The sequence below is a fragment of the Physella acuta genome, unplaced genomic scaffold, assembly GCF_028476545.2.
Source record: "Physella acuta isolate Inbredline_101_S28 unplaced genomic scaffold, ASM2847654v3 ptg001317l, whole genome shotgun sequence".
NCBI classification, from domain to species: Eukaryota; Metazoa; Mollusca; class Gastropoda; family Physidae; genus Physella; species Physella acuta.
In genome coordinates, this window is record NW_026732832.1 from 304,332 (window position 1) to 317,809 (window position 13,478).

General features: G+C 39.8%; 1 protein-coding gene across 1 annotated transcript; it reads left to right on the top strand.

Moving 5' to 3' along the window:
• Positions 1–340: 340 nt before the first annotated feature.
• On the top strand, positions 341–10,452 carry LOC131958333 (zinc transporter ZIP1-like). The gene is made up of 8 exons (XM_059323301.1): positions 341–481; positions 760–865; positions 1,743–1,981; positions 5,322–5,506; positions 7,315–7,571; positions 7,753–7,913; positions 9,500–9,638; positions 10,235–10,452. The coding sequence occupies exons 3-8, from the start codon at positions 1,745–1,747 to the stop codon at positions 10,450–10,452; spliced, it is 1,197 nt and encodes a 398-aa protein (XP_059179284.1). The 5' UTR covers positions 341–481; positions 760–865; positions 1,743–1,744.
• Positions 10,453–13,478: the final 3,026 nt, after the last annotated feature.

Here is a 13,478-nt window from a genome sequence, read left to right on the forward strand (position 1 = left end):
AAGGAGACTAAGAAGTAAAAATCTAAAATAACAAGATGTCATTTATGGGTTACCCTCACCGCTAGCACAACTTTGACTAAAACTAATTATGTCTAAACTTAAGCCTAAGCCAATGAATTTAGTTAAATCAAGCCCGCGTGTTCTCCCCCCCCCCCCCTACCCCTCCTAGGGCACTGACTTTCCATGAACATTAACTCTTTAAAAAACTCTCCCTACTTTTGAATCTTCGCGGAGCCCTCTGTTCGGAAACTGACACGCTCAGTCCCTATCACTAAGGCCAGGTAATTTATTATCTCGATAATGAATGCAGCTGATTGATAAGTTCTTACACCGGCTACATCTGGTTAGAAAAACACATCCTAGCAATCAGCTGACGAACACACACATGTTTTCACCAACTTCGTTGTTTTTCTCTTGGTCTCATTGTCTTATTCAACGAGGACATTTCTCAATCATGTACATAAAAGAATACGGTGAACAAGTAGGTTTTTTTTTTGTAATTTATATCGATAATTGTGATACTAGGCTAAGAAAACTTTATCTTAAACAATTCATCCACCAGCAACTTAGCAACTTGAATACGTAAACATGGTTTAGTCTAAGTTTGATGACCTTTGTATTTGTCTCATCCCTTCAACATGTGACGCTTCATGAACTTTAAATGTAAATCGTGGCTAGCATAATTTTTTTTATTTTACTTTTTAAATTGAATTTAGATATTATAATTATATTTATGTCCTATCATGCGATTCCACCCAGCTATGTTACACTGAGGGTGAAATGTCTGTGAAATAAATCCTGGACGTAGGAGTTTAACCGCTAAAAGGTGTTGTCTAGAAGAGCCAGGATACGGAAAATCTATCAGGTACGAGAAAATTTCCAAAGTGCACATGTAACATGATCCTGATATGATCGCTATGCTAGGCTAGAGCTAGCTCGGGCTGTTCTCTACTGTTTATTCTTATTTTAATTCTATAAGCCAATTTACATATGTATGGAGAATAGATATTTCTTTTAAAAAGGGGAAATGGGTGGTTGGGGAAATTTTGTTCTGAAAACATTTTTCAGTTGTATACAATACAATTAGATTTTATAACCCCATATTTATATCTACAGGTATGATGTAAACTACACTTGGTTAAAAATTTCATAAAAAAAACTTTTTAATAACAAGTTTCTATGTAATAATTCACTAAAAATGAGAAAATAAATTATAGACTACTATTTAAATAAATATAAAGAACAGCGTGGGCCACTTTAGTATCTATTAGATACCTTTACTAATATTTAGGAAGAGAAAGCTTGTTATTAAAACGTTTTTTATGAAATTTATTTTAGTACTTTACATGTTTTATTTACAATAGAGTTACATGACTAAAAACAATTGCGCACCAATTGAACGTGATGACGCCCTATTGAACGTGATGACGCGATATAATAGCGCGGAATAGTTTGATGAGAATAGTTTGACTACTAATTTGGTCACAATTTTAATTAATTAATAAAAAAATTAATTAGGCAACCAATTAAGACAAAATTAATGTCATGTTGCATTGTCTCCTTGTCTTGACCCACGTACCAACTACGAACCGTATCTGTCAGTTAGAAGTGCCTGTAATTTCGCTAGGGTGTTTTGATCTTAACTGACGACAGACTGACGACAGACAAAGGAAGTGAGTTAAATAAAAGCTTGTAAAAATATAGCAAGAGTGTACCGATGAAAATATTTGAAACTCTGACAGATATGGAGGAAACAGGCACCAAGGGACTGTGTTTGGTCTTGCTTTTCCTGGACACCCTGCTCTTCGGTCTGCCGCCATACCTGCTGGTCAGGGAGAGCAGCCAGACCGGCAGGTCAGCACACATCCGGGCTCTGGTCATCTCCTACCTGACCTGCTTCGCTGGGGGAGTTTTTCTAGGGGCATGTCTGCTTCATCTGCTGGCGGAGGGGAGGGAGAGCATGGAGAACTATTTCAAGGAGGTGAGGCTTACATGTCTTCTTTGTTGGTTTGGATGTCTTTTTTGTTGGGTTAGATGTCTTCTTTGTTGGGTTAGATGTCTTCTTTGTTGGGTTAGATGTCTTCTTTGTTGGGTTAGATGTCTTCTTTGTTGGATTGGATAAGTTGTCTTCTTTGTTGGGTTAGATGTCTTCTTTGTTGGGTTAGATGTCTTCTTTGTTGGATTGGATAAGTTGTCTTCTTTGTTGGGTTAGATGTCTTCTTTGTTGGGTTAGATGTCTTCTTTGTTGGATTGGATAAGTTGTCTTCTTTGTTGGGTTAGATGTCTTCTTTTTTGGGTTAGATGTCTTCTTTGTTGGGTTAGATGTCTTCTTTGTTGGGTTAGATGTCTTCTTTGTTGGATTGGATAAGTTGTCTTCTTTGTTGGGTTAGATGTCTTCTTTGTTGGGTTAGATGTCTTCTTTGTTGGGTTAGATGTCTTCTTTGTTGGATTGGATAAGTTGTCTTCTTTGTTGGGTTAGATGTCTTCTTTGTTGGGTTAGATGTCTTCTTTGTTGGATTGGATAAGTTGTCTTCTTTGTTGGGTTAGATGTCTTCTTTGTTGGGTTAGATGTCTTCTTTGTTGGATTGGATAAGTTGTCTTCTTTGTTGGGTTAGATGTCTTCTTTGTTGGGTTAGATGTCTTCTTTGTTGGGTTAGATGTCTTCTTTGTTGGGTTAGATGTCTTCTTTGTTGGGTTAGATGTCTTCTTTGTTGGGTTAGATGTCTTCTTTGTTGGATTGGATAAGTTGTCTTCTTTGTTGGGTTAGATGTCTTCTTTGTTGGGTTAGATGTCTTCTTTGTTGGATTGGATAAGTTGTCTTCTTTGTTGGGTTAGATGTCTTCTTTGTTGGGTTAGATGTCTTCTTTGTTGGATTGGATAAGTTGTCTTCTTTGTTGGGTTAGATGTCTTCTTTGTTGGGTTAGATGTCTTCTTTGTTGGGTTAGATGTCTTCTTTGTTGGGTTAGATGTCTTCTTTGTTGGATTGGATAAGTTGTCTTCTTTGTTGGGTTAGATGTCTTCTTTGTTGGGTTAGATGTCTTCTTTGTTGGGTTAGATGTCTTCTTTGTTGGGTTAGATGTCTTCTTTGTTGGGTTAGATGTCTTCTTTGTTGGGTTAGATGTCTTCTTTGTTGGGTTAGATGTCTTCTTTGTTGGATTGGATAAGTTGTCTTCTTTGTTTGGTTATATGTCTTCTTTGTTGGGTTAGATGTCTTCTTTGTTGGGTTAGATGTCTTCTTTGTTGGGTTAGATGTCTTCTTTGTTGGGTTAGATGTCTTCTTTGTTGGGTTAGATGTCTTCTTTGTTGGGTTAGATGTCTTCTTTGTTGGGTTAGATGTCTTCTTTGTTGGGTTAGATGTCTTCTTTGTTGGATTGGATAAGTTGTCTTCTTTGTTGGGTTAGATGTCTTCTTTGTTGGGTTAGATGTCTTCTTTGTTGGGTTAGATGTCTTCTTTGTTGGGTTAGATGTCTTCTTTGTTGGATTAGATGTCTTCTTTGTTGGGTTAGATGTCTTCTTTGTTGGGTTAGATGTCTTCTTTGTTGGGTTAGATGTCTTCTTTGTTGGATTAGATGTCTTCTTTGTTGGGTTAGACGTCTTTTTTGTTGGGTTAGATGTCTTCTTTGTTGAGTTAGATGTCTTCTTTGATGGTTTACATGTCTTCTTTGTTGGCTTGTATGTCTTTTTTGTTGGGTTAGATGTCTTCTTTGTTGTTTTATGACAAACGATCTCAGGAAAAATAATCTTACAAAATATCACAGACAAGGACAAACGATCTTAGGACAAAATTTCACGTTTTTACAGAGAAAATAGAGAGGCATATTTTAGTATATCTTGATATCACCAACCCATTATCGAAGTTAAACATCAGCCTTGATTTCCCCACTTTTACAGGTAAACCTCAGCCCTAATTTCCCCCACTTTTACAGGTAAACATCAGCCCTGATTTCCCCCACTTTTACAGGTAAACATCAGCCCTGATTTCCCCCACTTTTACAGGTAAACATCAGCCCTGATTTCCCCCTTTTTTACAGGTAAACCTCAGCCCTGATTTCCCCCACTTTTACAGGTAAACACCAGCCCTGATTTCCCTACTTTTACAGGTAAACACCAGCCCTGATTTCTCCCACTTTTACAGGTAAACATCAGCCCTGATTTCCCCCACTTTTACAGGTAAACCTCAGCCCTGATTTCCCTACTTTTACAGGTAAACACCAGCCCTGATTTCTCCCACTTTTACAGGTAAACACCAGCCTTGATTTCCCCCACTTTTACAGGTAAACATACGCCCTGATTTCCCCACTTTTACAGGTAAACACCAGCCCTGATTTCCCTACTTTTACAGGTAAACACCAGCCCTGATTTCTCCCACTTTTACAGGTAAACATCAGCCCTGATTTCCCCCACTTTTACAGGTAAACCTCAGCCCTGATTTCCCCCACTTTTACAGGTAAACCTCAGCCCTGATTTCCCCCACTTTTACAGGTAAACACCAGCCCTGATTTCCCCCACTTTTACAGGTAAACATCAGCCCTGATTTCCCCCACTTTTACAGGTAAACATCAGCCCTGATTTCCCCCACTTTTACAGGTAAACATCAGCCCTGATTTCCCCCACTTTTACAGGTAAACATCAGCCCTGATTTCCCCCACTTTTACAGGTAAACATCAGCCCTGATTTCCCCACTTTTACAAGTAAACACCAGCCCTGATTTCTCCCACTTTTACAGGCAAACATCAGCCCTAATTTCCCCCACTTTTACAGGTAAACACCAGCCCTGATTTCCCCCACTTTTACAGGTAAACATCAGCCCTGATTTCCCCCACCTTTACAGGTAAACATCAGCCCTGATTTCCCCCACTTTTACAGGTAAACATCAGCCCTGATTTCCCCCACTTTTACAGGTAAACATCAGCCCTGATTTCCCCCACTTTTACAGGTAAACCTCAGCCCTGATTTCCCCCACTTTTACAGGTAAACATCAGCCCTGATTTCCCCCACTTTTACAGGTAAACATCAGCCCTGATTTCCCCCACTTTTACAGGTAAACATCAGCCCTGATTTCCCCCACTTTTACAGGTAAACATCAGCCCTGATTTCCCCCACTTTTACAGGTAAACCTCAGCCCTGATTTCCCCCACTTTTACAGGTAAACATCAGCCCTGATTTCCCCCACTTTTACAGGTAAACATCAGCCCTGATTTCCCCCACTTTTACAGGTAAACATCAGCCCTGATTTCCCCCACTTTTACAGGTAAACATCAGCCCTGATTTCCCCCACTATTACAGGTAAACATCAGCCCTGATTTCCCCCACCTTTACAGGTAAACATCAGCCCTGATTTCCCCGTGTTTGAGGCCGTGTCCGCCATTGGATTTTTTCTAATCGCCTTGGTTGAAGAACTGGCCCACAAGTTTTTGATGCCGTCCCCTCCTCCCCCGAAGAACGAGACAGGACCTCTCAAAGAGAGATCCAAATCCAGCGTGTCGCTAAAAAACCACATTCCAAGGTACGCCTGCTTTCCTCTGTTTCACATCTTTTGTCGTAGATCGAAATTAAGTACAGAGTTTCTTCCAGGCATCTTTTCGAAAAAAATTTACCGCCCCCCCCCCCCCGAACGAAATGAAATTTAAATAATTTATATAGAAAATATATACTTTTAGCAGTGTCCGCCCCCTCCGAAGAAAGTCTACCGCCCCCCCGAAAATTTCAAGTGCCTCCCCCCCCCCCCCCCCCGGAGAAAAAAGTCTGGAAGAAACACTGATTATGTATTAATTAGATTAGTGGACCAGAACTGCCAAAATTAACATTCGCGTTATTATTTACAACGCCAATTAATTTAGTTTACTGCTGTTTAGCAAAAGGGAGATAATTATGTGGTAAAACTACTAGTGGTGGTCATACGACGAGTTATGTGACCTGGTGTTGATTACACATCTCGGAAGCGTAATAAGGGAGTAATTTTACAAGGCAAATTCAGCGTTCTTTCAAAAGCACACTTTTTAAAATCAAAATGTGTTTCGACTTAAAATTTAGATCGACTAGGGAAAAATAAATAAAACAAATAGATTTTTAAATTTAAGATGTTGATTTACTGTTATAACATTAAAATATCCAAACAGGCGCTACCAAACGTATAAAATAAAAATAAAACAGGCTTGATTTTGATTGCGCTCAAATGATTTTCAAGAACAATTTCTGACTGTTCAACAAAGTGACGTCCCCTTGCTAAAGCTGTAGTGGCACCCTAAGGTCAATAGATGTAGATGCAGCGTAAACACGGTAGCTATTTCACGGGTCTACGACAAGTTCCCGAAAGACACTTGCCCGAAGGCCGTTTTCTCGAAAGGACACTTGCTCGAATGCGACAAATGCCCGAAAGTCACTTGCCCGACGGCAAGTGTCCATTCGAGAAAACGGCCGATGGTTTTGGGTGTATTGATTCGACAGCCATTACGTAGATAACAATGTATTCAAACGCTTGTTTTTGGATAGGTTCGCTCAGACACGATAAAAGGAAGAGCGTAAATCGCTGTCAGCTGTATTCATACCCTGACTTTGATAACCTCTTCTTATCACTTCATGTCTCGATACAAGCACTATAAGCGTAGTAATCTTACATGTCTCGATAAAACTATTCTCAGTATAGCAAGCATACTAATCTTATATATGTCTCGATAATACTATTCTCAGCACTAGAAGCGTACCAATCTTCCATGTCTCGATAAAACTATTCTCAGCACTACAAACGTACCAATCTTACATGTCTCGATAAAACTATTCTCAGCACTACAAGCATACCAATCTTCCATGCCTCGATAAAACTGTTGTCATCACTTTTAAAGTACCAACTACAGCGAGAATGTGGATCTACTTATTAAAAGCAGCATTGATAGACTCTTCTGTCCCCTAGCAGCACTGACTTGAACTCAAATATGAACTAGCGACCCAAATTATCAGCCTTGTGACCCCAGACTACTTAGTAATGTCACAGATAGTGGCTATAGAACATTTGTAATTTGTGATACGTTTTCATAGACCGTGATAATCTTCCATCGTGTAACTTTCATTGTGTGATTTTCCAATACCTCGGTCATACATCATACGCAATGATTGCAAGTGTACCGCATTGTTTTTTAAATACAAGACTTTTTATGAAAATAAATAAAAATAAATTCTTTATTTAACTTTTTTATTTAGCGAACCGCTGTTTTCATACAATCTTTATATAATTTAGTCTTATGAATGATTTGTAAAAATGTAATATTTTTCTTGAGTACAAGCATATTCTGAAATTTGATCATATCTTTTTTTTAGTTCGAACGAACCAAACTTGGTGAGTTTTTCAAAAAGTAGGAATTTCTCAATATGCAGCACTGATCAAACCTATAATACGTTCGTCAACCCAAATTACGTTGCCAACAATGCACCAAAAGAAAGTAGTACCCCAGCCGATACTGCACAAGCCGCTAAAGGTATTGACCACGGGAATGTTATTATCGGACTATCGCAGTCTGAAGTTCAGAAGTCTACTTCTTTGGTAAGCAACAAAAACGAAAGGAATAAAGAAAAAGGTAAGAAAGTTCGAGCTAGAAGTTTAATTCATAAAAATAATAACAGGAATTTGAAGAAAAAATTTTTTTGTTGTTGTCTAAAACATGACATTGAAAATAATTATTGGAAGTTAAAACACCAAGTAGAATAGAATCAATCGCCTATAAATCTATTATAATAAAGTGATTTGAATCTCTTTAGAGGCAAGCAGTGATAACACGGACAGTGCTCTGGTCGACGCCCTCGAGACACTTCCGGTCAACCCACTGAGGGCTTTCTTGCTACTCGGGGCTTTGTCCTTTCATACGATCTTCGATGGGCTTGCTGTTGGTCTACAGACAGACGTTACAAGCATTTGGGAGGTTCGAGACCTTTCTATTTCATATTTGTTATACACGTTCATTATCAGCTCTCGTGCAGACCGCATCGCGATTTAGTTGCGAGCCTTTAATCCCAGCCGCTCCTGGCCCCTCAGTTTTTACTAAAGTTTTCCCTGTTTCTCCATTATGTTACATCCATGATTAGGGGGGAAAAATGTAGGGGGATGGGACGGGTAGGTCATGATCCAATTAATAGGCACTGGTCTCGTGACTTTCAAGTTAGCCAGGTCATGCTCTACGTCTTGACCACCCCCTGATATTGCAGGAATAGATTTCCCTATTGTGCAATAGAAAATGTATATCACTTTTGGACCCTAAACTTTGGGGCCCCTGGGCCCAGCCCTGTCCTCCCCCCCCCCCACCTTATCCGCTACTCTTCTTGGCTGTAGGATCAAGGGATTAAATAAAACATCATCATCACTCAAACCTCAACCACCTAGAAAACACAATCATCCCCAATCCTACCCATCCAAAAGACACAATCATCCCCAACCCTACCCATCCAAAAAAACCCACAATCATTCCCCCATTAAAAAAACACAATCATCCCCCAACCCTTACCCATTGAGAAACATAGCCCTCACCTATTCAAAGAAGATATAATAAAATACTTAAAAAAAACTTTTTAAAAAACCACGTTTTTCTTGTGGACTAAAATGTAGAAAATAAATTTTTCTTTTGTGCTTCCTCGAGCTGTGCAGATTCTTGTGATGACTGACAAAAAACGTGGGTACGTTCACCATCAAATTTCCCGACCCATCTGCCCGACCCACGTTTTTTGTCAGTCATCACAAGAATCTGCACAGCTCGAGGAAGCACAAAAGAAAAATTTATTTTCTACATTTTAGTCCACAAGAAAAACGTGGTTTTTTAAAAAGTTTTTTTAAGTATTTTATTTTCTCCTTTTTAGTCCGTTGCTACACATGAAAAACGTGGTTTTTAAAAAAGTTTTTTATATAGTTTATTTTCTACTTTATCTAATGACTTGATTAAGTATGACTTGACTAAGTGTTTATAAATACACGGACTAAAAATCTTGAGCGACCAGGATTCGAACCTGGGTTGTCGCGGCCACAACGCGAAGTACTAACCACTATACGATCACGGCCAGCGCGCTCTCATCGATTGGGGCCGAAGTAACTGTCTCAATAGGCCTCCAGTCTTGTCGGTATCTTTAGAAATCATGTCCTCAATTTTATGGTCCTTGGGGCGTAATTAAATTAAGCTAATTACGGTCTCTAATTGCTAGTTTTTATGATTGCATCTGAAATTGTTAGGCGAAAGTAGCCTACATGCCAAATTTCAGATCCATAGAGCAATCAGAAGTGGGCTAATTTTCGATGTCAATTTTAACAACAAACATCCAAACAAACAAACGCGAAGCTGAGTTAAGAAAAACGTGTTAAAAATTACATGTCTGTAGGTCCGAATGTATTTTTCATCGAAAGGGGAGCGAACTACCCTAGTATATTTCAACGTGAGAACAAATAATTTGTTTCATTTACAAGTTTTAAAAAAAGTTCCAATTTATTTGGGAGCGGGTTCTCTATCAGCATGTTATTTCTCAGATGTTCGCGGCCATCTTTATCCACAAATCTCTGGTCGCGCTGTGTCTTGGCATGCAATTGTTCCTGGTCTTCAAGTCCAACCCGCTCAAAGCGTTTGTCTGGATTTTTATTTTCGCCCTCATCTCACCCGTCGGTGTTGGTAAGTAAAGGCTTAATTAATCTGTAGCTTTATTAGTCCATTGCGTGTAATTAATTAATCCACTGTGTGGCCCACAGGCGTAGAGACGCTTCCCGGCGCCCGAGGACAAACTTTCAATTTGGCGCCCCCATCGGGAGCAACCTATCAATTTTCAATTTGCACCCCCTCCTCAAACTTTCGATTTGCACCCTCCCCCCCCCCCTCCCCAAACTTTCGATTTTTACCCCCCCCCCTCAAACTTTAAATTTGCACCCATTTTGGCGCCTCCTTAGATCGGCGCCCGGGGACATATGTAACCCCCCCCCCCTCGCTATGTCTCTGATGTGGCCTTTTTATCTCACAATAAGTAAATTAATTAATCCACAGTATGTAACTCAAGTAAGCCTCTCCATACAGCTTAATTAATCTAATAGGTTTAGCTTAATTACCCTAATTTAATAGACTCACTACATGAAGTTTAACTAACCTAATGTGTATAGCTAGATTTTATTCTTGTTATTCGTTTTAAATCTAATTTCGGAAGTTGGGTGAACGGGATGGGTCATAAAAATAAAAGAAATGTAAAGAATTATTTAGTATATATTGTATGGTTTCAGGGCTAGGGATGGGCTTGACCTCAAGTCACATTGACCAGCTGGCCGAAGGTCTGGTCAGTTGGATCCTGCAGGCTATCGCCACTGGCACCTTCATGTACGTGACGTTTTTTGAGATTCTCAGGGAGGAGCTGGCCGAGAAGAGGGGATTGTTGCGTCTGGCATTGGTAATCCTGGGCTTTGGTGGGATGGCGTTGGCCAAGTTCTTTGACCGGGATTAGAGTGTCTTGACTTCATTGTAACTGGTTTTAGCATGTGCTCGAGTTCATGGTAACTGGGATTAGCATGTGCTTGACTTTAACTGGGATTAACCTGCGCTTGTGTTCAATGTAACTGGGATTAGCCTGTTCTTGGCTCTATTGTAATTGGGATTAGCCGGTGCTTCACTTCAATGTAGCTGGGATTGACTTTATTATGAGTGACAGCTGAGCTTGAGTTCTTTGACTAGGGTTCGCCTGTACTTTAATTTTGGTGATTATAATAAACCAGTGACTAAATTCATTGTGACTAAAATTACCCAGTGCTTGAGTTCATTCTTACATGGATTAGTCTGTGATTGAATTCACTGTGTTTGATATAATTGTGATCAAGATTAACATGTGCTAGACTTAATTGTGAGAAGGATTAGCGTGTGTTGACCACATGTTGGAATTCAATGTGTCACGTTTAGCTGTGTTGGACGTCTGAACTCGTCCACCCTAATTCTACCAGTTAAAACGTTGATTTTGTAGTAAAGATATTTTGTTGGATTGGATTGATTCACTCGCGTATTCTGTTACAAAACATTAGGACTAATCCAAATGTGGTGATACTTTATTTCAAGTTTTAGTTTTCACAAGCAGCTAAATCGCACATAGGACAATAATTTATCGTGCATGGATCCAGTATATAAAATAAATCACGACATTTGTTTGCCTTACATTGATAGTTTCAACAGAAATGTGTTATTTATATTGTGAAATAATTTATTGTAACCTTCAGATCAAAAAGACACTTCCTAGTTGAGTTCGATATCGCCAGGCGAAAGTGCAACACTTCGTTATATAGAGATCTACATACGTAAATATTAAGGCTTATTTAAAATTGGTGACAAACACAACGTTCTGGTTAGCATTGTCATACATGTTTGATTTATATTTTTGTGTTGATATTGGTCTTCACGTTTTGATGTCATAAAACCACATCATGGGACAAATTCATACAAGATATTCATTCAAATAACGGTGTTTAAAAAATTGGACGGTGCAACATTATTGTAATATACATAATTTACACTGTTTTCACAACACCAAAAATTGCATTTAAATTATGAACAAAAATGTTAATCCTCAAAGTAGTTATAAAATGCAACGTGTCATTGTTCAAGAATAAAATTCTGTGTTTTATATATACTATTATATACTATTATTATTTTACTAGAAAAATGGCCCGTTGAGGAAGGATACACCGGGCGCTAGGTTGATAGTGCTGTCTCTTTTCTCTAAACAAAAACCACCCCCCCCACACACACCACCCCCATCCCCACCCCCCCACCCACACCACCCCCCACCCCCCCCCCACACATCACCCCCCACCCCCACCCCTACACACACCACCCCACACACACACCACCCCCCACCCCCCACCCCCCCCCCCCCCCAAAAAAAAACATGTCTACCGTCCCATTCAACGAAATATAATTATATACTTTTTCCAGTGTCCGCCCCCTCCCCGAAAATTCTACACCCGCCCCCGAAAATTTCAAGTACCCCCACCCCTCTCCGGGGAGGAAAAAGTCTAAATTAAAACCACCCCCCACTCACCCCCCACCCCCCCCCCCCACACACACCACCCCCCCACCCCCCACCCACCCCCCACCCCCCAAAAAAAAGCATGTCTACCGTCCCATTCAACAAAATATAATTATATACTTTTTCCAGTGTCCGCCCCCTCCCCGAAAATTCTACCCCCGCCCCCGAAAATTTCAAGTACCCCCACCCCTCTCCGGGGAGGAAAAAGTCTAAATTAAAACCACCCCCCCCCACTCACCCCCCATCCCCCCCACACACCACCCCCTCCCCCCACCCCCCACCCACAACCCCCCCCCCCCTTAAAAAACATGTCTACCGTCCCATTCAACGAAATATAATTATATACTTTTTCCAGTGTCCGCCCCCTCCCCGAAAATTCTACCCCCGCCCCCGAAAATTTCAAGTACCCCCACCCCTCTCCGGGGAGGAAAAAGTCTAAATTAAAACCACCCCCCACTCAACCCCCCCCCCCCCCCACCCCCACCCCCCTCAGACGTTCTTACGCGGGGGGTGGGGCTTCGCCCCTACCCGAAGAATTGTATGCAAGAAACTCTTCACGCAAACCATTTAGATTAGACATTTCCTGTTTATTCAATGTTTACGCGATAATCAATGACGTCATTACTGTGTGCACTTTCCGCCTTGAGATTATTTTCAACTTTAATATGCTAAATGTGTCGACGTCATATTTCGTTTTTCGAATTACTGTGCATGTTTTTATTTTGCTTGTGTTTTCTCTAGAGCGTTCTTGTCAGACAGATAGACAGATAGATAGAGAGACAGCGAAACTATTAGTATTAATTTTATACAAAATTTAACACGTTTTATTATTTATATAAAGTACTAAATCGTATTTTAAATCTTTTTTCTCGACCTCAAAAAGTGAGGTATCTGTACTTTAACTATTTAAGGGGTCGTCCATTAATGACGTCAAACAACGAGAAAGGTAATACATTTTAACAATGTTCTACATGCTGTAGTGTAGGTTCAAGAAGTATGACGAGACATACTTGTTTTATTTTTTTCTAAGTGACGTCAATTTAGAGGGAGGAGTCTGGCATTGAGTGACGTGCCTTTTAGTGTGGAGAGAAAAAGTCGGTTAAATTACATGATATTTTTAATAGACGATACACCAAACGTGGATATTGTGTTCTCTGACAAGGTGGATAACTTACTTATTAATCGTCTTTTTTAAAAGTCTTGGTTATCTTTCCTTTGGTTAAAACACGCGTTATTGTTCCTGTATAAAACCTTGTATATAAGTTATTTCTGTATTTAAATTATCCATGTTATTATTAAAATAAAATAAAAATTATGAATAACTTTGCTATTTAAATGACTTTTGTACATACTTGTGAAGTTCTCAGTATTAAACACATCACTCGGCGTGTCTCACAGTCCAGTATATCAAATCATCCATGTATCAACTAATGTTTGCTACTTACTGACATTCATCA